The 26,931-nt window shown below is 43.2% G+C and overlaps 1 protein-coding gene across 7 annotated transcripts in view; it reads left to right on the top strand.

Annotated features, from left to right (window-relative positions):
* MAN1A2 (mannosidase alpha class 1A member 2) overlaps nucleotides 1-26,931 on the top strand; it is a 297,759-nt gene that overhangs the window by 216,625 nt on the left and 54,203 nt on the right. For all 7 annotated transcript variants that reach the window (XM_038396404.2, XM_038396395.2, XM_038396413.2 and 4 more), the window contains 2 exons: nucleotides 3,258-3,381; nucleotides 3,792-3,885. In XM_038396404.2, the coding sequence (XP_038252332.1) occupies nucleotides 3,258-3,381; nucleotides 3,792-3,885 (218 nt within the window). The remainder of the gene's footprint in view (nucleotides 1-3,257; nucleotides 3,382-3,791; nucleotides 3,886-26,931) is intronic.

The following is a 26,931-nucleotide window of genomic DNA, read 5'->3' as shown; positions in this document are numbered from 1 at the left end:
CTGGAAGGTTGTTTACCTGGCATCAGGGCAGCAGAGTTGAAACTGCTGACCCAGAGTGGTCAGGATGGGCATTGTGGGACACCTTCCAGAGGCCAATAATAGCACAAAAATCAAGCACAGTGTCTACACTGGCACCATGGAGCTAAAACTTTTGCATAAAAAGCCTTATGACTCTTGTTGAGGTGGTTTTATGCACTGCAACTGAGGAGTTTCATCACAAAAAGTGGCTTTGCAGTGTGTACACCTCCACTGTGTAGACAAGCCCTTACAGTATCTAGAGAGATAACACATATACATAAGATGTAAAGATTGAAAACATTGCCAGTCTCCTCACTCTCATATGATTCAGACCCTCTCACACACACATCAGGGTACGCTTGCATGTTGTTGGGCAGACAGCTGCTGTATTTTCAGTAGTTTTGATCTGTTATCACTTAAACTGTGGAATTGGAGGCACTTCAGCACCTTTATCTGTACACAGAAACTTTTAACATTAGATATCCCAGTGTATTGTGATGATAATGCAAATCTTTAGATCCACATAAGAAAAACCCAGCAGATTACATTATTTTTTGGCAACTGGCAAATTCTTAAAAGAATCTGACCAGGCCGGTGAAATACCAGCCAGATGATAACCCTAATAGGACAGTATCTTCAGGGTGGCACTGGGCCATGAGGTACATACATGCATGAGAGTGTGCCTGCTATCGCCTTTGGGCCCTTTAAGAATGGGAATTGCCAGGTTTTGTAGTTTCCAGACAGAGCACATGATAGTAAAGGGTCCACTGTTGAATAAAAAACCCTGAAGGAAGTCCCTCTTTAGGGACCAAGCAGGAGGCCTAGGGCAGTGGCTCTTAACCTTTCCAGACTGCTGTACCCCTTTCAGGAGTCTGATTTGTTTTGCATACCCCAAGTTTCAACTCACTTAAAAACTGCTTACAAAATCAGACATCAAAATACAAAGTGACACAGCACCCTAGTACTGAAAAATTGCTGACTTTCTCATTTTTACCATAGAATCATAAAATAAATCAATTGGAATATTAATATTGTACTTACATTTCAGTATATAGAACAGTACAAACAAGTCACTGTCTGTATAAAATTTTTGTTTGTACTGACATCCCTGGTGCTCTTTATGTAGCCTGTTGTGAAACTAGGCAAATATCTAAATGAGTTGATGTACCCCCTGGAAGATCTTGGCGTACCCCCAGGGATACATGTACCCCTGGTTGAGAACCACTGGTCTAGGGGATAGCCAGGAATGGCTACCTAAAGGGAAGGTCATATCCACTCTTTTCCTAGCTTGTGGAAAGCAGAACAGGGTTCTGATACTCAATGTTTTGTGTTGTTTTGAGACTTTTGTAGATTCTGTTTATTAATAAAACCAGCCCTGAGGAAAGGGACTTGGAACTAATCTTGAGAGTTTAGGCTTTATTTTGACTACCCTGGCTGGTGAATCTGCTCACTGGCTTAAAAGCCAGTGTTAAATTCCTCGAAATGACTTGTTCTGTTGCCTCATAGTGAGGCCATGGCATTATCATTCACTTGCATTTCAAACTATGGTTCCTCATCTTTTTAACCAGTCTACATGTGCAAAACTAATCTGGAGTTTTTGGAGCTCGGGAAAACTGATATCAATAATATAGCTGTAACCAAAACAAATAAAAGGATTACTACTTTTGTGTATTGCTTTAAAACCATCTGAGAGAATAGATATAGAAAATATGCATTCAAGTTATATGTGTCTAATTAAACAATATTAAACGGCATCTAGAAATGTTTCTATTTCATTGTGACACTTTTCAGAGTAGCAGCTGTGTTAGTCTGTATTCGCAAAAAGAAAAGGAGTACTTGTGGCACCTTAGAGACTAACCAATTTATTTGAGCATAAGCTTTCGTGAGCTACAGTTCACTTCATCGGATGCATTTCCGATGAAGTGAGCTGTAGCTTACGAAAGCTTATGCTCAAATAAATTGGTTAGTCTCTAAGGTGCCACAAGTACTCCTTTTCTTATTGTGACACTGTAATTCATGGGGTTAGATAGGTTAGTGAAAATAGGCAGCCTTTGTATTATGTTGAATTTGACTCCAATTTTGTTGATTTGAAAAATATTAAGAAGCAAATAGGGCATGAAACACTTGATTTTTCCTTATTATGGTTAGCTGTGCCAAAACATTGATGCACAGGCCATGATGTCTATGTAGACAATGTTTATTGATATAAAATAATTGCTTCCTTGTCTGTAGTTATGGGATACAAATTCTGCTCCTTGATTCCTGCTGATTTTTCTCTCATATTTCTTCTCCTTTTTGAATATGCTGTTTCTTTTAAAAATTAAATGCGACAACAGCAAATTCCTAATTGGCTTTAGGCTCACTAGTGACATCCAGCTCAAATTCAATTTCAATGGTGGTTTTTGAATGAGAAATAATTTGCAGGAAGGATTACTGTTTAACTTTACAAATTAAAAGGCCCAATCCTCCAAAATGCTGAGCGCTCTCAAAATATATTAAATCAGTGATAGTTGAGGGATCTTATCACTTTATAGGTGATATCCAAAGAAAGCGAAAACCATATGTGCTTGATTTGATTTTGTGGGAAGCTTTTAAGATGCACTTTGGTCTTGTCTACACTTGCAACAGCATGTAGGCTACATGTAGCTACATGCTGCAGTGAAAAGCAGGCTGCATACATACTGTGGTGTGTAGCTGCACTCAGCAATAAAAGTCTCTGGTAGTAGGGAAGCAATAAGGAGTTGCTGACTTTCCCCACTGCCTCCCTACTGCTGGAGCCTTTACCTGCCGCCTTCCCCCTGCCAGAGCCTTATCCACTGGTGGAACCTTTCCCCATCACTACTTCCCTACTTCCAGAGCTTTTGGCCACTACTGCAGCCTTTCACAGCACCCAGGACGCTACACTCCTAAAAATAGAAGCATAGACATGGGAAGGACTGCTTGTGCATATAGAGAGCTCTGTAGAGTATATACTCTAAGGTTATGGCATGGCCTTTTGCTGCTTAACTATGAAGGTTTTTTGAACTATCAAGTTGTGAAGCCTATTTTTAAAAGAAATCACTTGTTATCCTAGATATAGGCTAATATCAACTTGCTGTATGTAGCTCTTCTAAGAGGTAATCTAATGTGATGTGATTACTACACACGGTCTCTGAATATTGACGGAATCCTTTCACTGACCAGCTGTTTGTTCTTTCCTTCCCCCTCTCATGCTTCACTTTACATTTGTTGCAACTCAGTGGTGTGGGTCGAAACTGGGGCTGGGCTTCTGCAGGCAGCAGCATCCTGGCTGAATTTGGTACTCTGCACATGGAATTTGTCCACCTTAGCTACCTGACTGGGGACCCTGTCTACTACAACAAGGTTAGTTTTGTGCTCAGAATCTAGTGTTATAAGAAGACTCAGAGTTGTGTACTGTGAATCTGATTAGGAATGAGAGGGCCTGATTGATTACAATAATGTTTTTTGGTAACAGACCAATTATTTCATTCTTTGCATTTATATTACCAAAATACATAGCTCTGCAAAGCAGAAAATTATGAAGACAAGAGCTTCATTTTTTTATTTTTGTACAGATATTTAGAAATGATGCTCATGACATATGTCTACGTTAGTAGACATTAAAAGGAAGTGCCCATCTAGAAAAAGCCCATAAGAAGCCTGTTTAATTAAATTATGAAAAATTGCTGTTGAAGAAGAAAGTCCAGATTTAAACAAACTTTGAAGGTAGATGAAAATTATTTTTGGTCATCCTGACTTTTGCTTTAATTTAGGTCATGCACATTCGGATGTTACTTCAAAAAATGGACCGTCCTAATGGGCTTTATCCAAATTATTTGAACCCAAGGACTGGGCGCTGGGGTCAGCGTGAGTATTTTTTAAAAATTTTTTAGTAATTAAAATGTATCTTATACACTCAGAATAATGAATAGGAAAAATTACTTTGAATGTAAGAAGAAAAGGAGTACTTGTGGCACCTTGGAGACTAACAAATTTATTTGAGCATAAGCTTTCGTGAGCTACAGCTCACTTCATCGGATGCATTCGGTGGAAAATACAGTGGGGAGATTTATATACACACACAGAGAACATGAAACAATGGGTTTTATCATGCACACTGTAAGGAGAGTGATCACTTAAGATGAGCCATCACCAGCGGGGGGAGGGGGAGGAAAACCTTTCATGGTGACAAGCAAGGTGAGCCATTTCCAGCAGTTAACAAGAACATGTGAGGAACAGTGGAGGTGGGGGGGAGAAATAACATGGGGAAATAGTTTTACTTTGGAAAACCTTTCATAGTAACAAGCAAGGTGGGCCATTTCCAGCAGTTAACAAGAACGTCTGAGGAACAGTGGGGGGTGGGGTTGGGGGGGGGAGAAATAACATGGGGAAATAGTTTTACTTTGTGTAATGACTCATCCACTTCCAGTCTCTATTCAAGCCTAAATTAATTGTATCCAGTTTGTAAATTAATTCCAGTTCAGCAGTCTCTCGCTGGAGTCTGTTTTTGAAGTTTTTTTGTTGAAGGATAGCCACTCACAGGTCTGTAATCGAGTGACCAGAGAGATTGAAGTGTTCTCCGATTGGTTTTTGAATGTTATAATTCTTGACATCTGATTTGTGTCCATTTATTCTTTTACGTAGAGACTGTCCAGTTTGACCAATGTACATGGCAGAGGGACATTGCTGGCACATGATGGCATATATCACATTGGTAGATGTGCAGGTGAACGAGCCTCTGATAGTGTGGCTGATGTGATTAGGCCCTATGATGGTGTCCCCTGAATAGATATGTGTACAGAGTTGGCAACGGGCTTTGTTGCAAGGATAGGTTCCTAGGTTAGTGGTTCTGTTGTGTGGTGTGTGGTTGCTGGTGAGTATTTGCTTCAGGTTAGGGGGCTGTCTGTAAGCAAGGACTGGCCTGTCTCCCAAGATCTGTGAGAGTGATGGGTCGTCCTTCAGGATAGGTTGTAGATCCTTGATGATGCATTGGAGAGGTTTTAGTTGGGGGCTGAAGGTGATTGCTAGTGGCGTTCTGTTATTTTCTTTGTTGGGCCTGTCCTGTAGTAGGTGACTTCTGGGTACCCTTCTAGCTCTGTCAATCTGTTTCTTCACTTCAGCAGGTGGGTATCAAAAGAGATCCACTTCCTGGACACTACGGTGCTAATAAGCAATGGTCACATAAACACCACCATATATCGGAAACCTACTGACCGCTATTCCTACCTACATGCCTCTAGCTTTCATCCAGATCACACCACACGATCCATTGTCTACAGCCAAGCTCTACGATATAACCACATTTGCTCCAACCCCTCAGACAGAGACAAACACCTACAAGATCTCTATCATGCATTCTTACAACTACAATACCCACCCAACTTAGACCTCCTTTATTTGATTGCAACTTGAGACCAATGCTCCTTGTTCTGTCATCTGCCACCCCTGAGAACAGCCGAGCTCCATCCTCTTTGGAACCCCCTTCAAGTAGTTGAAGGCTGCTATCAAATCCCCCCTCACTCTTCTCTTCTGCAGACTACATAATCCCAGTTCCCTCAGCCTCTCCTTGTAAGTCGTGTGCCCCAGCCATCCAATCATTTTCATTGCCCTCCGCTGGACTCTCTTCCATTTGTCCATATCCCTTATGTAGTGGAGGACCAACACTGGATGCTATACTCCAGGTGTGGCATCACCAGGACCGAACAGAGGGGAAGAATCACTTCCCTCGATCTGCTGGCAATACTCCTACTTTGGGTTTAATAAGATATTAAATAAGTGTGTGGTGAAGCAGGGGAACCACCTACAGCATGGAAGGGGTTAAGGAGAGCCTTTGAGCTCACCTAGCCCCACCCTGTTATACCTGCAGCCAATGCCAGGCCTGGAGGGAGGATAAAAGAAGAGAGATGGCTCAGTTCAGGGCTGACTGGTGATAGGGTTACCACCTGGCCAGTATTTGACCAGCCTGGCCAGTTATTTTTATAGATTTGCCAGTTGCCAGAAAAATAATAAATGTGATAGATTTTTTTTATGTGGGTCTAAAGATTTGCATTATTATCACAGTACGCTGGGATATCTAATGTTAAAAGTTTCTGTGTCCAGCTAACGATGCTTCAATGTTGCCACTTCTGCAGTTTAAGTGATAACAAGTCAAACCTGCTGCAAATACAGCAGCTGTCTGCCCATCAACATGCAAGCGCACCTGCATGTGTGTGAGAGAGAGTTTGAGTCATGCAAGAGTGAGATGTGTGATGTTATCAATCTTATCAATATGAGTTATCTCTATAGATACTATAAGTGGCAGTTGAAGTGAGGGGTTTGCGAGTTGCATTGGGGTTGGAGTTATGGCGGGCTTGCCATGTGGGGGGGGTATCCCGAGTTTTTTGCATTTTGAAGGTGGTAACCCTAACTAACAAAAAAGCAGGAGCTAGCTGCCTGCCTGCCTGCCTGAAGGGACGGAACAGCAGCCTGCCAGCCAGGACAGCCACCTGGAAGTAAGCACTGGTTTCTGAGCCAAGGGAGACTGCAGAGGAAACCCTAGCACTGGAGGTAACTGAGTGAGTGAACCTCAGAGACATTGTGGGGATCCCCCTCACCAGCTTGCAGCTGTCCCACCCGAAGGAGCCTGGGACCGCAGGAAGGCACTGTCTGGACTCAAGAGGCAGTCCTGTGGGAAGCAAGCCGCCCAATAGATTGGACTAGAGAGACCACACCCCAAACTAAACAGACTAATGGACTGGTGGGAACTAGCCTAGGGCAACGGATTCCGACTCTGCTGGGAAGGACACCAACCCTGCTGTTCAGGGGTTGACATACACAGGGACATGGGCTGGGACTCAATAGAGAGGGAGAGCCCGGGTCTCCTCCAACCCCCCCGGTCAGCCTTAAAGACTGTGGCCACTCAGCCAGCAGGGAGCTTGAGAGCTAGGCGATCTATCTATCTGCCCGGCCACCCAAGCCCTGTCACAAATGGTACTGCTTCTACTGAGTCATAAGATGGACTCTCCAGATTAAAAATACACAAAAAATTGATCATATTTTTTTAAAAACTGGGCTAGTCTTGCTATTGCTTAAACTATCTGTCTGTTTCAAGTGTGTTTGTTCATGCATAAGATAATTGGCTGATATGTGTACTGCTTGCAGTGCTAAGGAGTTTTATTTTTCATTAACAATGGGTGCAGGTCACCACATTTCTAGGAAACTCTTTCCTGAATCTTATTGGAGCTGGTGGCACTGTCTGTACTTAAGATTGCTTGACACTTCGCATTATAAAGATCCTGTTTTCAGCTGTTTATATCTTCCAAACTTTCACTCTTTGAGCTGACGTTTTCAAGGTTATAGGGGCTGAACAGGATTTTCCCTGCTGCTGTGGGATTGGGCACTGGAACTGAGAGCAGGGAAATTCTCTTGTGCTCTCAGTGCTCCCCGAGCTGGTACCCATGCACAGTGGGAAAAGGAGCAGCCTGACTTAACAACATAAGAACGGCCATACTGGGCCAGACCAATGTCCCTCTAGCTGGTATCCTGTCTTCCGACAGTGACCAAAGCCAGGTGATTTAGAGGGAATGAACAGAACAGGTAATCATCAAGTGATTCATACCCTGTCTACGCAAAAAGAAAAGGAGTACTTGTGGCACCTTAGAGACTAACAAATTTATTAGAGCATAAGCTTTCGTCAGCTACAATACAGACTAACACGGCTGCTACTCTGATACCCTGTCTACCATTCCCAGCTTTTGGCAAACGGAGGCTGGAGGCACTTCAGAGCATGGGGTTGCATCCCTGCCCAACCTGGCTAATTGCCATTGATGGATCTATCTTCCATGAACTTATCTAGTTCTTTTTTGAACCCTGTTATAGTCTTGATCTTCACAACATCCTCTGGCAAAGAGGTCCAGAGACTGACTGTGTGTTGCGTGAAGAAATACTTCCTTTTGTTTGTTTTAAACTGGATACCTATTAATTCAATTTGGTGGCCCCTAGATCTTCTGTAATGAGAAGGAGTGAATAACACTTCCTTATTTACTTTTTCCACACCACTCATGATATTATAGACCTTTATCATATCCCTCCTTAGTCATCTCTTTTCCAAGCTGAAAAGTGCCAGTCTTATTAATCTCTCCTCATATGGAAGGGAAACAGGGACTGGTTGGGCAAGGAGACTGGGATGAGGAGCTGGTAGGGGGGAAGTGAGACAGGACTGGGACAGTGACGGGGCAGAAGTGTCTGACCACTGGAGCATACTCCCCTCCAGAGCCTTGAATGGAACCGAGGATTTCTGCATCTCACCATTCCTTTGCTGTCAGCAAATAGCTGCAAAACCCAATGGCAGAGTATATCTCATCCCCACCTAATGGCTGGTCCATATAGAGGGTGACAACTTACTGCTGCTATCGGTTATTCTGTTAACTTAAATGGTAGAGGGCTGTTCTGTCAATCTAAAGATTTCAACCCACCTGGTGACCCATATAGGTGTCAACATGATGACACATGATGGAAAATCTGGGTTTTTTTCGTTTTGCTTTTCCAAAAAGCTAGGAAATTACATTAAAAGAATGTTAAGGTTGCAAAGTAAACTTCTCAAAAGTTAGGAAAAACCAAAATTAAGGCTGCCTCTGCAATCTTAATTTAACCCCTTTCTATGTGTACATTATGATATAGTCTTTAATTACATGATCACATGCTATTTTTTCTGCAGGACTCCTGCCTCATTCAGTGCACAAGATGGACAGTGCTCTGGGAATTAATCAGGATTGTGTAGTGAATGAAGCTGTGGTCTGCAAAATCCCTGCATTATTTGTTGCAGAGGTTGGAAGATGTGTAAAGAATGAGATAGGGAACTCTGCAGGAAGAGAGGGGATGGTCCCTGATTAAGGCAGTTAAATGCTTCCCTGAAGAATTGGATTGTATCCCTGCCTCTGCCATAGAGTAACTATGTGATGCTGAACAAGTCACTTACATCAGACTTTTCACAGTTGGACAGAAATTGTGTTTTCCTCATTTTCTGGGCACCCAAATTGAGACCCTGGGGTCTGATTTTCCACCACTGACCATTTTTAAATCCAAGATTGGATGTTCTTCTAAAGATTAAGAATTATTTTGGGAAGTTCTATGGCCTGTGTTATACAGGAGGTCAGACTAGATGATCACAATGGTCCCTTCTGGCCTTTAGAATCTATGATTTGCAGAAGTGATGAGCACTCACAGCTTCAACTGAAGTCAATGGGAGCTGTACTTTGAACACAGAAAGTACTATATCATGTGGAGTACTCTGAAAAATCAGGCCTTAGACATCTCAAACTGGGCAGCTAAATTAATGGATGCTTTTGACCTTAATCTTTCTCTGCCTCAGTTCCCTATCTGTGAAATGGGGACGACATCACCCTACCTCACAGAGGTGTTGTGAACATAAATTAATGTTTCTGAAGCAGTGTCAAGGTTCCTTCCCCACTCTGAACTCTAGGGTACAGATGTGGGGACCTGCATGAAAACCTCCTAATCTTACTTTTACCAGCTTAGGTTAAAACTTCCCCAAGGTACAAACTATTTTACCCTTTGCCCTTGAACTTCCACTGCCACCACCAAACGTCCGGGTTTGTTTTTTGAGAAAGCGTTGTTTGGAAACATCTTTCCCCCCAAAATCCTCACCAAAACCTTGCACCCCCCTTGCCTGGGGAAGGCTTGATAAAAATCCTCACCAATTTGCGTAGGTGACCACAGACCCAAACCCTTGGATCTTAAGAACAATAAAAAAAAGCATTCAGTTTCTTACAAGAAGAATTTTAATATAAGAAAAGGTAAAAAGAATCACCTCTGTAAAATCAGGATGGTAAATACCTTACAGGGTAATTAGATTCAAAACATAGAGAATCCCTCTAGGCAAAACCTTAAGTTACAAGAAAGACACAGACAAGAATATTCATTCTATTCAGCACAGTCTAATTTCTCAGCCATTTAAAGAAATCATAATCTAACTCATATCTAGCTAGATTACTTACTAAATTCTAAGAATCCATTCCTGTTCTGTCCCCAGCAAAAGCATCACACAGACAGAACCAGACCCTTTGTTCCCCCCGCCCTCCAGCTTTGAAAGCATCTTGTCTCCTCATTGGTCATTGTGGTCAGGTACCAGCGAGGTTATCCTAGCTTCTTAACCCTTTACAGGTTAAAGGATTTTTCCTCTGGCCAGAAGGGATTTTAAAGGTGTTTACCCTTCACTTTATATTTATGACAAGCACTCAAATGATATAGTGAAAAGCATCGTAGAAAAGCCCTTCAGGGAGTTAATACCTGTACTCTATTTAGAGCAGGATTTGAGCAGTGTGCAGTAAATAAAGCCAAGAGCTACACCTTGAACAGCGAGAATAAAACAAAATATTGAATAGTTGCTCATTAAGTGAGACTGTCCATCCTATGCACTGATTGAGACAGGGGTCCTCTGGAACAAAAAAAAGTGTGTGATCATGTAATTAAAGTCTATCATAATGTATGTGCATAAAAGACTAAATCAAAATTGTGCATGTAACCTTAATTCAGGCATTTTCTAACTTTTGAGTGCTTGACGTTGCAATATTAACTTTGTTAACAATAGGGGTGTTAAAAAGAGCACGAAGCTAAACGTCTATTGGGCAGTCGTGCTTGCAGTGCTTCTGTGTAGTTAAGAGGTATGGGCAACTTATTGCCCCCATATTAGGAAACTCCGTTAATTCCACGTGCGCTGTCCTCAGTCTGTTTACAGTCAAATGGTGGGAAAATATTCCCAATATCAAAAATCCTTCATTGCTGTTGGATGTCAAGCATTCAAAGCATGCTCATAAAAGCTGAGCTGCATTGATCTGGGCATCTCTTTCATATGGCTGCCTCAAGAATACCCAAGGCCATATTTTATGGTCAGCTAAAGCGAGACACCTGTTCTCATAGTGGCCAGTAAAAAAGATATAAAGACAGAATGAAGTCAAACTTGAAAGCATGTCACATTGACCTCAGCAACTGGGAAGGAAGGAAGAGCCCAGAAAAGAGTAAGGTGGCAGCAGATTTGTCATGTCACCGTTAACTGTTTGAAACAAGGCGTATTAACTCCTTATGTGAAAAGACGTGAACCATGTAAAGAAAGGATATAACAGCCTGCAATGGTCATGGACAATCTTGTCTGTCCCACACATGTAACTGTGTTTGCAGTTCTCACATTGATCTGACTTTGCATATACATGTTCATCTATAGTGTTCGCTGAATCAACGTAAGCATGAGACTCCATCACTATAGTTAAAGGTTTCAGAGTAGCAGCCGTGTTAGTCTGTATTCGCAAAAAGAAAAGGAGTACTTGTGGCACCTTAGAGACTAACAAATTTATTAGAGCATAAGCTTTCGTGAGCTACATCCGATGAAGTGAGCTGTAGCTCACGAAAGCTTATGCTCTAATAAATTTGTTAGTCTCTAAGGTGCCACAAGTACTCCTTTTCTTTTTACTATAGTTAAAATCACTGAAATCTCAAGGATATGTGACATTTGAGTAATATTTTTTAGAATTAATGGTCAATTTTTTTCTCTTACTCTTCACATATGGAAATTTCTTCTTCATCAGAGACTGAAACATAAAACAATGTTGTTCAAGGATTTCTTGAAAGAACTGCAGTCTTTTAGAATGTCTGCCATTTCAAATTGTTCTCCATGGAACTGAGGCCACAGTTATGCTAACAGTTAAATCCAAACATGTTAAGGTATGCAAATTCACAGGCACTCAAACCACCTTAAATCTGCTCCGTAGTGACACCAGGAGGGGGAAAGACTTCCTGTGTCTTTAAATTCAGTTTAATCTAATCTGGGACCACACAGGCTATTATGCATTAAATATAATTGCATGGTTACATGGAAGAGTTACACTTGTTCGGTTGCCCTAACTATGCATTTTCACTCTTAATGTATCTTTTGTCTGGGAATGGAATTAAAGACTATCATAATTTATAAACACAAGATTCCAAATTAAGGTGGCATGAGCAACTTTAATTCTGGTATTTCCTAACTTTTAACTTCTTGACTTTAATATAAAAATTTGTGTAGGTAATTTCCTAGCTTTTTCCAAAACCAAACTGAATAATCTGAAGTTCCATCATGTGAAACCAACCACGCTGATTCCCTGCATAGGTCAGTTAACTGGGTTGGAATGTTTAGGTTCATAGCATAGTCTTTTACTACTTGAGCTAAAGTAGTAACTAATAACCCTTATAGGTTGTTATTCTCTATTATTATTTATATTACGATAGTGCCTGGAGGCGCCAACCAAGATCAGAACTTTATCATGTAGGCAGGGTACAAATACACAGGAAGAAAAAGTCCCTTCTATGAAGAGTTCACAACCTATTAAGATCAGGTAGACAATGAGTGGGAGTGGGACACAGAAGCACACAGCCAAAGGTCACATAGCAAGTCAGTGGTCAAGCTAAGAAAAGAACCAAGGTTTCCCGAGTCCTAGTCCAGTGCCCTGTCCACTAGTCCACATTGTCTCTCTGAGGACTAGCCACTAAAGGGGGCGAGAAAAACTCTTTGCCTGTGTTGTCTACAACTGTTTGCTAGATAGCTGTTTGCTATATAGTACCGTTATACAAGGCACTCGTGAGACCTCATCTGGAATACTCTGTGCTGTTCTGGTCTCCCATGTTTAAGAAGGATTAATTCAAACTGGAACAGGTACAAAGAACGGCTACTAGGATCATCTGAGGAATGGAAAACCTGTCTTACGAAAGGAGACTCAAGGAGCTTGGCTTGTTTCGCCTAACTAAAAGAAGTTGAGGGGAGATATGATTGCTCTCTCTAAATATATCAGAGAGATAAATAGTGGAGAGGGAGTGGAATTATTTAAGCTCAGTACCAATGTGGACACAAGAACAAATGGATATAAACTGGCCATCGAGAAGTTTAGACTTGAAATTAGATGAAGGTTTCTAACCATCAGAGGAGTAAAGTTCTGGAACAGCCTTCCAAGGGAAGCAGGGGGGCAAAAGACCTATCTGGTTTCAAGATTCTACTCGATAAGTTTATGGAGGAGATGGTATGATGGGATAATGGGATTTTGGTAAAGTAATTGATCTTTAAATATTCAGGGTAAATAGGCCAAATCCCCTGAGATGGGATATTAGATGGATGGGATCTGAGTTACTATAGAAAATTCTTTCCTGGGTATCTGGCTGGTGAATCTTGCCCATATGCTCAGGGTTTAGCTGATTGCCATATTTGGGGTCGGGAAGGAATTTTCCTCCAGGGCAGATTGGAAGAGGCCCTGGGGGTTTTTCGCCTTCCTCTGCAGCATGGGGCATGGGTCACTTGCTGGAGGATTCTCTGCACCTTGAAGTCTTTAAACCATGATTTGAGGACTTCAATAGCTCAGACGTAGGTGAGAGGTTTATTGCAGGAGTGGGTAGGTGAGATTCTATGGCCTGCATTGTGCAGGAGGTCAGACTAGATGATCATAATAGTCCCTTCTGACCTTAATATCTATGAATCTATAGCAGAGGAATGTTAGGACTCAAAATCCTGGATTCTATGCATGGTTCTGGAGAGGAGTATCATCCAGTGGTTACAAACAGCACAGCCAAGCACATAGGTTTGGCACATTTATTCTGAAAGGCACAGTGACTAATTCCAGACCCAAATCTCATCCATATTAAAAATCTTGGGTGAAATCCTCTTGCTAATGAAGGCAATGAGAAAAGTCTTATTTGACTTCAGCAGTGTCAAGAGATCACCCCTGGGTTTTATTCTGTACTCCGCTGGAAGTAACTTTATGCAACTTCTTATTACTCTATCTGTAAAATGGGGAGTCAGTGATATTTGCTTTCCTTCTAAGGTAAAGGTATGAGGTCTCATCCAATAATGAGGACTCTGAAGTACACATAATTATTATCCCTTCATCTGAGCCAATGGAGTGTCTCAAGAAGTGAGCTTTCCTAATCTTACGGAAGTCAAATCAATATTCAGCTCAGGATGGTCCACCTACGCCTTACATTCTGCAAAGTAAAAAATAGTCTTTCAGCTCAAACAAAAATAAGCAGTCATAGTTAGGTCCGGTCCAGAGCAGACCAGGCTTCTTGAATTAAGAGAGAGGGGAGAAATGATGGGTTCTAAATTATCTTTTTCCATTCAGGAAAGAGATCTTGGAGTCATTGTGGATTGTTCTCTGAAAATATCTGCTCAGTGTGCAGTGGCACTGAAAAAAGCTAACAATGTTAGGAACTGGTAGGAAAGGGATAGATAAAAAGATAGAAAATACCTCTATATAAATCCATGATAAACCCACACTTGGCAGTTCTGGTCACCCTATCTCAAATATATATTAGAATTGGAAAAGGTATAGAGAAGGGCAACAAAAATGTCTAGGGGTATGGAACAGCTTCTATATGAGGAGATATTAAAAAAGGACTGGGACTGTTCATCTTCGAAAAGAGAAGACTAAGGGGGGCTATGATAGAGGTCTATAAAACCATGGATCATGTGGCGAAAGTGAATAGGGAAATGTTATTTACCCTTCACACAACACAAGAGCCGGGGTCACCCAATAAAAGTAATAGACAGTAGCTTTAAAACAAACATAAGACATTGCTTCTTCACACAATGCACAGTTAAACTGTGGAACTCAATGCCAGGGGATGTTGTTAAGGCCAAAAATATTACGTCGGGGGTCACCACTGTTGTTAGTGCTATGCAGTGTTGCTGATGGTGCAGAGTTGTTAATGCTCCTACTGCTGCTATTCATAGAGATGCAGTGTTAGTTGCACTAGCAGAGAATGCAGCGTGGCGATTCATTAGACCTTGATGTTGTTCATAAAGAAAGACTACAGGCTCGATTTGGTGGTAAAGGCGCTCGGCCAGTGTTATTGACAGTAAAGCTCAATACTAGCACCCTGTCAAATGGGTCACAGGGACACAAACACATTATTGCCTGTGACAAGGTAAACACTCTGACAGGATAACAGGATGCTGTCCCCTTGGCTGATACAAGGATGCCCTTCCTATGACTTCTCCTTTTATACATTGATACAAACAAGTTACATATAACACTCCAGATGTTGTTAGTTACCCACCTTATAACTTGTACCTGCTATTTCGAACAAAACATTATCCATTATCCTGTCATCCCTTCCTTATCTTATGAGAGGTTGGCGTTTTCCTGAACAATCTCTTGGGAATTTGTTGAGGTAGTTACTTGAGAACTCTGGGTGTTCTTATAACATCCTCTCCGGTCAGGAATGTGCTTACTTGGTTAGCTGACACCTAGTATGGTGCTATTCTGCCAAGGCCTACTCTGGTTCACAGCCTTTGGATCACACAGCTAATTGTGCCTAGGACTCCAGCAAGGCCTACAACTGGATTAAAAAAGGAATTAGATAAATTCACAGAGGTTAGGTCCATGGTGAGGGACACAAACCCCTGCTACATGTGTCCCTAAACCTCTGACTGCCAGAAGATGGGACTGGACAACAGGGGATGGTTCACTCGATAATTGCCCTGTTCTGTTCATTTCCTCTGAAGCATCTGGTACTGGCCACTTTTGGAAGACAGGATAATGGGCTAGATGGACAATTTCTATGATCCAGTATAGCCATTCTTGTGTCTAGAGCTTTCCTACCCTGTCCCAGCTTCACCCAGAACTAGCTCTTGAAAAAAGCAGCCGCCCATTTTTTATCTTGACTGCTGGGCCCTGAGTGGCTTCTGCCTGCTCCTCGCCATTCTAGCTGCTGGATGTTCAGTACTCCATGCACAGCTGATTTGGGATGGCTTTTCTAGGTCATTCCTGGAGGACTAAACCTTTCCTCCTAAAAGACACCTTCTTCGGGTGGGGCGTACCAAGGCAGCGGGGCCTCCAGCAGAGTGTAGCAAACGTCTGGTACATTCCATCCCAAGGACTTATCAGCTCATCAGGAGGTGTCAAAGACCACCTGTGACAATGTCCTCAGTTGTCAGATATGGGCACAATTATCTCTGCAATCAAGCTCATGAGAAAGAGGTTTCTAGCCACTGGTGTCATCTAGGACTCCAGGAACTGTGGGATCCCAGATCGCAAACTTTCTTGTCCTTGGCAAATGGTAGTTTTACAACCTCATTAATGAGGAGGCACCACACCATCCCTCTGCCCTTTGGAAATGCTTTCCTTCCCTAAGAGCATCTCTTCCATCTTGTTCAATTCAGCCTTAACCTAATCACTCTCATTTAAACTCCTATTGCCTCCAGGCACTGGGAAAATAAGACTCTTCAATCTTTTGATTCCACCATATATTTTGTAAGGAACTCTGGAGTTACTTACACTGCACCATCCTTTCAGTCTTATTCCCACCACAGGACTATCTTAACTGAACTAATTAGTATATTACCATTTTGTTCTGTCTTTGCTCAACTGCCTCATATCTGGAAACTGAAATGTTCGGCTTTTTCTGTAAATGACAACTGACCAGTATTTTGCTTTCATTCATTTCCATTATTAACGTTCTCATCATACTACAGTCACAGTGTTTCCACCTGTGTTGTTAGGTTTCCTGATGGAGGTGTCTAGAAAACCAGTCTTGACCACACATTCAGAAAGTTGAAGAGGTAATGATTGATTGCAAAGCTGAGTTTCCACTGCAGCTCTTCTTTAAAAGGGCAGTCTTTTATGAATCATATGTCATCTTGATTGCATGGAAGCTCTGAGTCTAATATACTATGACTGGATGCCAGGTCTGAAGTCTTTTCAAAGTACTGTCATTTCTCATTCCTGATTGCAACTCTGGCACCAGAGTCAGTGTCTCGTGTAAATGAGAAATTATTGGGATTGTTTACTGACATAGATAATTAGCTTCTGGAGGAGACTAATTAGACCACGCTTGGTGTATTCCTCATTAACTGATTTTAAATGAAAATACCATAAAATAAATACACTAAATTATCTTGTAAAGTTGAATGTACATAATATACACAATCACTTCTCTTTGGAGTGACTCTTTCACTAATTAACCCATTTGAATTGACAGAGGGACTTCCAAGAAGAGAGATCACTGTCACATTCCAGGGTGCAATCCAGACCAGTGAGAGGTTATGTCACAACCTGCCCGGCAACCTTTTTTACATTGCTATTGTAGCTCTTATGCTGGGCCACTCACAGACAGCATGCAGGTTACATTCTGTGTTTCTGTGTATAGCTATAAGCATGGTCCCGCAACTCTGACCCCAGCAGCCTGTCAACAACAAACTGACTTCCAGCAGCCTTTGTTACTACTTGCCAGGTGACCCCGACATGCTCCTCGTCCTGCATTTTTCCCAAAATGTATATTTTTCACTGTCCAGCCCTCTCCTGGCAGTTCAGATATTAAAGGGTCATTGCTCCTGTAAGGGTCAATATGCAACAGCCTCCTGCTTTAAATTGAGTTACCAAATAGCTCCATTTAAATACAACACTGGATTTGTTTTGATTAAAAAATAAAAAAAAGTTTATTTAACTACAAAGAGAAATTTTAAGTGAGTATAAGCATTAGGCATTAAAGTCGGAATGGTTACAAGAGAAATAAAAATAAAACACTTTCTTGGGCCTAAAACTTAACAAGCTAGACTTGGTTCAAGGTAAAATCCTTACCACATGTTCCCAGCAACATTGCTGCCTGAATTTTCAGGTCAGGATCTCTCACAAAGTCAAAGGACTGATTCCTTTGTTGTCTTAGGTGAAAGAGAGAGAGAGTTAGGGAGAGAAAGAGAGAGAGAATACCTTGGGATGGTTTTACCCCCTCACTTTTATAGTCCAGTCACTCTTTGAAATACTTTTTCCTGAGGGTTATCTGTAGATAAAGTTCCTTCCCACTGTGAGGACAGAGACATGGAGTCTCCTGGTTTAAGAAGTTCCATTTTGTTGTTTGTTAAAATGCAGATCAATCTGTTCCTGTCCCCCTTCATTGCCAAAGAATGGCCACTTGACAGGTGATTGACATTCAACTTTGCTGACACCTGGCTAGTGGTGTTACCTTAGAATCATAGAATATTAGGGTTAGAAGAGACCTCAGGAGATCATCTAGTACAATTCCCTGCTCAAAGCAGGACTAACACCAACTAAATCATCCCAGTCAAGCAGCCACCACCTACCTAGGTAACCCATTCCAGTGTTTCACCACCCTCCTACTGAAATAGTGTTTCCTAACATCCAAACTAAACCTCCCCCACTGCAACTTGAGACCATTGCTTTTTGTTCTGTCATCTGCCATCACTGAGAACAGCTGAGCTCCATCCTCTTTGGAACCCCCCTTCAGGTAATTGAAGACTGCTATCAAATCCCACCTCACTCTTCTTTTCTGCAGACTAAATAACCCCAGTTCCCTCAGCCTCTCCTCGTACATCATGTGCCCCAGCCATCTAATCATTTTCATTGCCTCTGCTTGACTTTCTCCAGTTTGTCCATATCCCTTATGTAGTGGGGGGACCAAAACTGGACACAATACTCCAGGTGTGGTCTCACCAGTGCTGAATAGAGGGGAATAATCACTTCCCTCGATCTGCTGGCAGTGCTCCTGCTAATACAGCATAATATGCCATTGGCCGTCTTGGCAACAAGGGCACACTGTTGACTCATATCCAGCTTCTCGTCCACTGTAATCCCCAGGTCCTTTTCTGCAGAACTGCTGCTTACCCAGTCGGTCCACAACCTGTAGCAGTGCATGGGATTCTTTCTTCCTAAGTGCAGAACTCTGCACTTGTCCTTGTTGAACCTCATCAGATTTCTTTTGGCTCAATCCTCCAATTTGTCTAGGTCACTCTGGACCTTATCCCTACCCTACATCTTATCTACCTCTCCCCCCAGCTTAGTGTCATCTGTGAACTTGCTGAGGGTGCAATTAGTCCCATCATCCAGATCATTAATAAAGATGTTGAACAAAACTGGCTCCAGGACCGACCCCTGGGGCACTCCACTTGATACCGGCTGCCAACTAGACATCGAGCCATTGATTGCTACCCGTTGAGCCTGACAATCTAGCCAGCTTTCATCCAATCCATGCTTTTTTAACTTGCCAGGAAAAATACTGTGGGAGACTGTATCAAAAGCTTAGCTAAAGTCAAGATATTTCACATCCACTGCTTTCCCCCCACCTTGTTCCTTGTCTTTGAGAAATAGGTTGTCTGGTACCAGACTTGTCTGGTAAACATGTTTCAGTCATAATTTCAGCTTATGTTCATAACTTTACATATAATATTGCTACACACGTTTCCCCATAATGTTATTGCCCAGAGAGTTACTGGTTTTCAAATGATACCTCACAAAGCATATTTGGTACAAAGATTATTAAAATAGTGTGTAGGGTGTGAATACAGGGGTGCATATTCTCACAATCACCCTTTCCTTCTGTCCCTTCCCACTTGCTTTGTGGAGGGAGAAAAGTTAATTTGCAGGTCACTGGCATAGAGATGGTAACTGAAGTTGTGAGATCATATCGGATTGTCCATCAGTTCCATGGAAGCCAAAAAAATTTCAGTTAGATCCAAAGTTAAGAGTCATAGGAGCTCCCAGAGATAGTATCTCAGCAGAAGATGAGTTCTTTGCCAGCACTTCTGAAATTAAAAAAGCCACCACCTTTTCTCTGTAGTGGAATGATAAGCTGTATTATATTGTTCAGCCACTAGCTGGCAGTGTGTATAACATACCTTGCCTGAGAATAGATCCCCAAAATCAGGGGAGTGCATTAAAGGATCTTATTGTAAATACAGTTCTGGCTTCAATTAGTGTACAGCATCAAGATCCATTTTATAAACCATTACAAACCCAAGAAATAAAAATTTTTGAGACTTTCTTTTTTGTTCTATGGAATGATGTACAGGACTATTTGGATAAGGGCTCGTCACAAATTTTCTAACAAAATACTTACCTATCAGAAAATCAGTTTTCATCAAAATTGGGAAAAGAGATATTTTGGCAAGATTTTCTGCCAAGTAAAATATAAACAACATGTTTTGGGTTGGGCTGACAATCTGCATCCATCTGAGTTGTGGCTCAGCCACAGGGAGAGACAGCAGTGCACCATTGAACATGTAGTCTGGCTGGGGAGCAGAACCAATATGAAAGAATGGAGTATGGATGGCTCAAAACTACAATTTTCCAGAGGCACCATGGCAGCTGTGTTTATATTCAGGAATGCTGAAACTGCTGTGGATCATAAAATGATTATTGGAATCTCCCCTACCATATTTGCCACACTGTCCATTCTCCTCACCCATGAATTCCTCTCCACACATCCATGAGATATGCCTCCTCATATGTTGCTTCCTCCTTCCTCCAGTAATACTTCTTAAAAGGGCAGCAAGAACAGAGCTGGTAGGTTTGCTGCTCCTGCCATCTTTTTCCTCCTGCTCCAGCTGGGGAGGGTGTAGCAGCGAGAAAGGTAGAAGCCTTAGAGCTCTGTAGCTCTCAGCTCTTCCCCTTTAAGAGCAGGTGATAAGTTGAGCGGAGTGGAATAGCTGAGAATTGCAGGGATCTCAACAGCTCAGCCCCAAGCTTCACTAAATTTGCTTCTCCTGTAATACATGGTTGGGGGCAGCTACAGGTAGAGTGGGGGTCAGAGCTGCCTTCCAGAAAACCCTGCAGATGAGCGCTCTGCCCCTCTGAGTGCTCCCAAGATACAGCAGAGAGCAAACAGAGAGGCACACATGGACCAGAGTTGGCTCATTGTCTGTAGCAGAGCCTGTCACAGGGAGGCTGGGTGCCTGACCCCTGAGAGGGCCAGCCCTCATGACAGTGTGGGACAGCTTTGACAGAGAAGCAGTACCTTTGTCAACAATCCCTCATTTGTCTAAAGGATCGCTGAAGAACTCAATTTTTGAGAAACCAGGTATTTGTCAACGATCAGAGAGCTGTGTTTTTCAATCCGACGAAGACAAGACCTAAACAGTGCTGCCAACTCATGTAATTTCATCACGAGGTTCATGATATCTGGTACTTTTCTTAGAGCCCCAGCTCCTGGATTCAGATGGTTATGTGATTATACATTTTTTAAAAGTCATTTCTAGCCCTCATGGTTGTGGAGGAAAGCTTGAAAATGTGACCAAAGTGACCTAAGGGCCCAGAACTAAAAGGCAAATAAAATGAATGAAAAACTTTTTTTAAAAAAGAATTTTATATTTTGAGGGCTGACTTATGATTTTTGGATGCTTGGATTTAACAATTCAGTAGAACCTCAGTTTTATTAACACTGATCCTATGAGTGATAAGTTATATGAAACATTTTTCTGCCAGCAAAATTATCTTTCTGCTGCTTAATGTGAGTTAAATCCTCAGCCACGTTCATGAGGCTGTACAGGTTTGAAAAGACTCAGAGATCCGGCAGCAAAGAGATGCAGTTCTCTCAAACAAAGCAAAATCAGGCTCACTGTATACATTTGTTACCATTCATTATGTATAGCAGTGGTTTTCAAACTTTTTTTCTCGCAACCCAGTTAAAGAAAATTGTTGATGCCCATGATACAATGGAGCTGGGGATGAGGCGTTCGGGTTGTGGGAGGGGCTCAGGACTGGGGCAGAGGATTGGGGTATGGGGGTTAGGGCTGTGGGGTGGGGGGTGGGGCTGGGAATGAGGGGTTCAGGGTGTAGGAGGGGGCTCTGGGCTGGAGCAGGGGGTTGGGCTGTGGGAGAGGTGCAGGCTCTGGGCCGGGGGTGCAGGCTCTGGGCTGGGGCTGGGAATGAGGGGCTTGGGGTGCAGGAAGGGGCTCTGGGTTTGGGGGGGCTCTCAGGGCTGAGTCAGGGGTTTGGGATGTGGAGTTGGGGCACAAGCTTACCTTGGGTGGGTCCCACTCAGCGGCGCAGCGGGCATACTAAGGCAGGCTTCCTGCCTTTCCTGGCACCGCAGACTGTGCTGCGCCCTGGAAGTGGCCAGCAGCAGGTCCGGCTCCTAGGTGGAGGTGTGCAAGCAGCTCCATGTGGCTCTCACCCGCAGGAACTGGCCAATGGGAATGCGGAGCCGGACCTGCTGCTGGCCACTTCCGGACCTGCTTCCTGGCCGCTTCCTTAGCCTGGCAACACTGCTGACGGGACTTTTAACGGCCTGGTTGACAGTGCTGACAAGAGCCGCCGCGACCCAGTGCCTTACATTCCGCGGGTCGCGACCTGCAGTTTGAAAACCACTGATGTATAGGGCCCTACCAAATTCATGGCTATGAAAATTCATCATGGACCATGAAGTCTGGTCTTTTGTGTATGGGGGAGACCAGCGTTTCTCAAATTGGGGGACCTGACCCAAAAAGGAGTTGTGGGGGGGTTGCAAGGTTATTTTAGGGAAGTCACGGTATTGCCACCCTTACTTCTGCGCTGTCTTCAGAGCTGGGCGGCCGGACAACGGCAGCTGTTGACCAGGTACCCAGCTCTAAAGGCAGTGCCCCACCAGCAGCAGCGCAAAAGTAAGGGTGGCAATACCATACCATGCCACCCTTACCTTTGCATTGCTGCCTTCAGAGCTGGGTGGCCAAAGAGTGGCAGCTGCTGACTGAGGGCCCAGCTCTACAGGCAGCAGCCTAGAAGTAAGGGAGGCAATAACATACCATGCCAACCTTACATCTGCACAGCTGCTGGTGGTGGCTCTGCCTTCAGAGCTGGACTTCCTGCCAGCAGCCGCTGCTCTCCAGCTGCCCAGTTCTGAAGGCAGCACTGCCACCAGCAGCAGCACAAAAGTAAGGATAGCAGTACTGCAAAAACTGCACCCCCAACTCCTTTTTGGGTCAGGATCCCTACAATTACACCACCATGAAATTTCAGATTTAAAAAGCAGAAATTATTAAATTTACGATTTTTAAAATCCTAAAACTATGAAATTGACCAAAATGGACTGTGACTTTGGTAGAGCCCTAATTATGTACACTGTCATTGAACAATGAATACATTTATGCACTGTAATTTTGAGATGTTCAATTTTAAGAATTTTTTATTGTATGAACTCCCCAATCCCCCATTAGTCCTTAAAATAAGAGTTCTTCAGTATTACCTAGAGAATACTGGGAGGGGGAGGAAGGAGTAAAGTTATGTGCCCCCCAGTACCCTGGAGAGTCCTTTCACCTGCCCCGCACCACACACACTTTCAGGGACCCACAAAAAGAGGCCATGGAAGCAGGGAAAGGAGCAGAACTGCTAGGTGCCCTGACCCTATCTTCTAACTCTAACCTGGAGGGGGCTAATCTGGAGGGAGCAGCGGTAGAAAATAGTAATGGGAAGCAAGATCAGAACAGGAGAGAGTGCCTCAGACTTTCCTGTCCCTTCCACTCCCCCTCCCAAAGAGTTTCTGGATTCACTGAGCCTGACTGCCTTTGGTTCCCAGTCACCCACTGGTCACAATCACTGAAGAGGCAAGAGCACAGCTTGACTTGTCTCATGAGTGGAAGATCACTGGAAGAATATGGGGTGAGCTTTTGCTCTATATGGCATGACAATGTCTTGATAGTTAAGTTTAAGGTCTAGAAAGTGCGTTATGTTTTTATTTTGTATGTAAACATTTGTTTCCAATAATTTGCTTGCTTGTTCTTGGATATCTGTTCTTCGTTATATAAACTTTTGGTTGTTTTCACTATAAAGAAATCTAAGTGCTATGAGGAGTGGTGATCCTGAGGTGTATTGGTTCTTTGGGAATAGTGGATCTGTACAAGGATCAAGAGAGATTTCGTACTGATGAGAAATGTCATAGATGCACAAGTCTGGTAGATATGCTTTGATTTAGGAGAAGATGTGGTGAGTTGAACGCCATAATTCTATACATTTCATAGTTATTCTTACTGAGTAAGTATGTTAGGAAGCATTCAAATATCATTCACTCTTATTTTACAGATGGCCTAACAAAGTTACTTTTAGTTTCAGAATTTGGGAACAGAACCTGTGTTTCCAGTACAGTAGACAGGTTTCAGAGTAGCAGCCGTGTTAGTCTGTATTCGCAAAAAGAAAAGGAGCACCTTAGAGACTAACAAATTTATTAGAGCATAAGCTTTCGTGAGCTACAGCTCACTTCATCGGATGCATTTGGTGGAAAAAACAGAGGAGAGATTTATATACACACGCACAGAGAACATGAAACAATGGGTTTATCATACACACTGTAAGGAGAGTGATCACTTAAGATAAGCCATCACCAACAGCAGGGGGGGGAAAGGAGGAAAACCTTTCATGGTGACAAGCAGGTAGGCTAATTCCAGCAGTTAACAAGAATATCAGAGGAACAGTGGGGGGTGGGGTGGGAGGGAGAAATACCATGGGGAAATAGTTTTACTTTGTGTAATGACTCATCCATTCCCAGTCTCTATTCAAGCCTAAATTAATTGTATCCAGTTTGCAAATTAATTCCAATTCAGCAGTCTCTCGTTGGAGTCTGTTTTTGAAGCTTTTTTGTTGAAGTATAGCCACTCTTAGGTCTGTGATCGAGTGACCAGAGAGATTGAAGTGTTCTCCAACTGGTTTTTGAATGTTATAATTCTTGACGTCTGATTTGTGTCCATTCATTCTTTTACGTAGAGACTGTCCAGTTTGGCCAATGTACATGGCAGAGGGGCATTGCTGGCACATGATGGCATATATCACATTGGTAGATGCGCAGGTGAACGTCATACCGAAAGGACTAAAGGTGAAAAATCCATTACAATCTACATACCACACAGACTATGCTGACAGCTTGTGCCACACACTCTCAAGGAAACTGCGGAACCACCTGATCAACATCCTCTACAGCAAACAGGGAAAGATTAAGAATGAGCTCTCAAAACTGGATACTCTCATAAAGAACCAACCTTCCACACAAACTTCCTCGTGGCTGGACTTTACAAAAACTAGACAAGCCATTTACAAAACACACTTTGATTCTCTACAAAAGAAAAAGGACACTAAGCTATCTAAACTACTATATGCCACAAGGGGTCACAACAAATGTTCCCGTATCCCACCCAGCAATATTGTTAATCTATCTAACTATACTCTTAGCCCAGCAGAAGAATCTGTCCTATCTCGGGGCCTCTCCTTTTGCCCCTCCACCTCCACGAACATGATACAGTTCTGTGGTGACCTAGAATCCTATTTTCGACGTCTCAGACTCAAGGAATATTTCCAACACACCTCTGACCAACATATTAACCCACAGAGACCTTCCTGCCAACACTACAAAAAGAAGGATTCTGGGTGGACTCCTCCTGAAGGTCGAAACAGCAGCCTGGATTTCTACATAGACTGCTTCCGCCGACGTGCACGAGCTGAAATTGTGGAAAAGCAGCATCGCTTACCCCATAACCTCAGCCATGCAGAACACAGTGCCATCCACAGCCTCAGAAACAACTCTGACATCATAATCAAAAAGGCTGACAAAGGAGGTGCTGTCGTCATCATGAATAGGTCGGAGTATGAACAAGAGGCTACTAGGCAGCTCTCCAACACCACTTTCTACAAGCCATTACCCTCTGATCCCACTGAGAGTTACCAAAAGAAACTACAGCATTTGCGCAAGAAACTCCCTGAAAAAGCACAAGAACAAATCCGCACAGACACACCCCTGGAGCCCCGACCTGGGGTATTCTATCTGCTACCCAAGATCCATAAACCTGGAAATCCTGGACGCCCCATCATCTCAGGCATTGGCACCCTGACAGCAGGATTGTCTGGCTATGTAGACTCCCTCCTCAGGCCCTTCGTTACCAGCACTCCCAGCTATCTTCGAGACACCACCGATTTCCTGAGGAAACTACAGTCCATTGGTGATCTTCCTAAAAACACCATCCTAGCCACTATGGATGTAGAAGCCCTCTACACCAACATTCCACACAAAGATGGACTACAAGCCGTCAGGAACAGTATCCCCGATACTGTCACGGCTAACCTGGTGGCAGAACTTTGTGACTTTGTCCTGACCCATAACTATTTCACATTTGGTGACAATGTATACCTTGAAATCAGCGGCACTGCGATGGGTACCCGCATGGCCCCACAGTATGCCAACATTTTTATGGCTGACTTAGAACAACGCTTCCTCAGCTCTCGTCCCCTAATGCCCCTACTCTACTTGCGCTACATTGATGACATCTTCATCATCTGGACCCATGGAAAAGAAGCTCTTGAGGAATTCCACCATGATTTCAACAGTTTCCATCCCACCATCAACCTCAGCCTGGACCAGTCCACACAAGAGATCCACTTCCTGGACACTACGGTGCTAATAAGCGATGGTCACATAAACACCACCCTATATCGGAAACCTACTGACCGCTATTCCTACCTACATGCCTCTAGCTTTCATCCAGATCATATCACTCGATCCATTGTCTACAGCCAAGCGCTACGATATAACCGCATTTGCTCCAACCCCTCAGACAGAGACAAACACCTACAAGATCTCTATCATGCATTCCTACAACTACAGTACCCACCTGCTGAAGTGAAGAAACAGATTGACAGAGCCAGAAGAGTACCCAGAAGTCACCTACTACAGGACAGGCCCAACAAAGAAAACAACAGAACGCCACTAGCCATCACCTTCAGCCCCCAACTAAAACCCCTCCAACGCATCATCAAGGATCTACAACCCCTATCCTGAAGGACGAGCCATCACTCTCTCAGATCTTGGGAGACAGACCAGTCCTTGCTTACAGACAGCCCCCCAATCTGAAGCAAATACTCACCAGCAACCACACACCACACAGAACCAGCAACCACACACCACACAACAGAACCACTAACCCAGGAACCTATCCTTGCAACAAAGCCCGTTGCCAACTCTGTCCACATATCTATTCAGGGGATACCATCATAGGGCCTAATCACATCAGCCACACTATCAGAGGCTCGTTCACCTGCGCATCTACCAATGTGATATATGCCATCATGTGCCAGCAATGCCCCTCTGCCATGTACATTGGCAAAACTGGACAGTCTCTACGTAAAAGAATGAATGGACACAAATCAGACG

This window comes from Dermochelys coriacea, chromosome 1 (genome assembly GCF_009764565.3).
Source record: "Dermochelys coriacea isolate rDerCor1 chromosome 1, rDerCor1.pri.v4, whole genome shotgun sequence".
NCBI classification, from domain to species: Eukaryota; Metazoa; Chordata; order Testudines; family Dermochelyidae; genus Dermochelys; species Dermochelys coriacea.
Note: the sequence above shows the minus strand (reverse complement) of the source record. Positions and strands in the feature narration are given on the sequence as shown.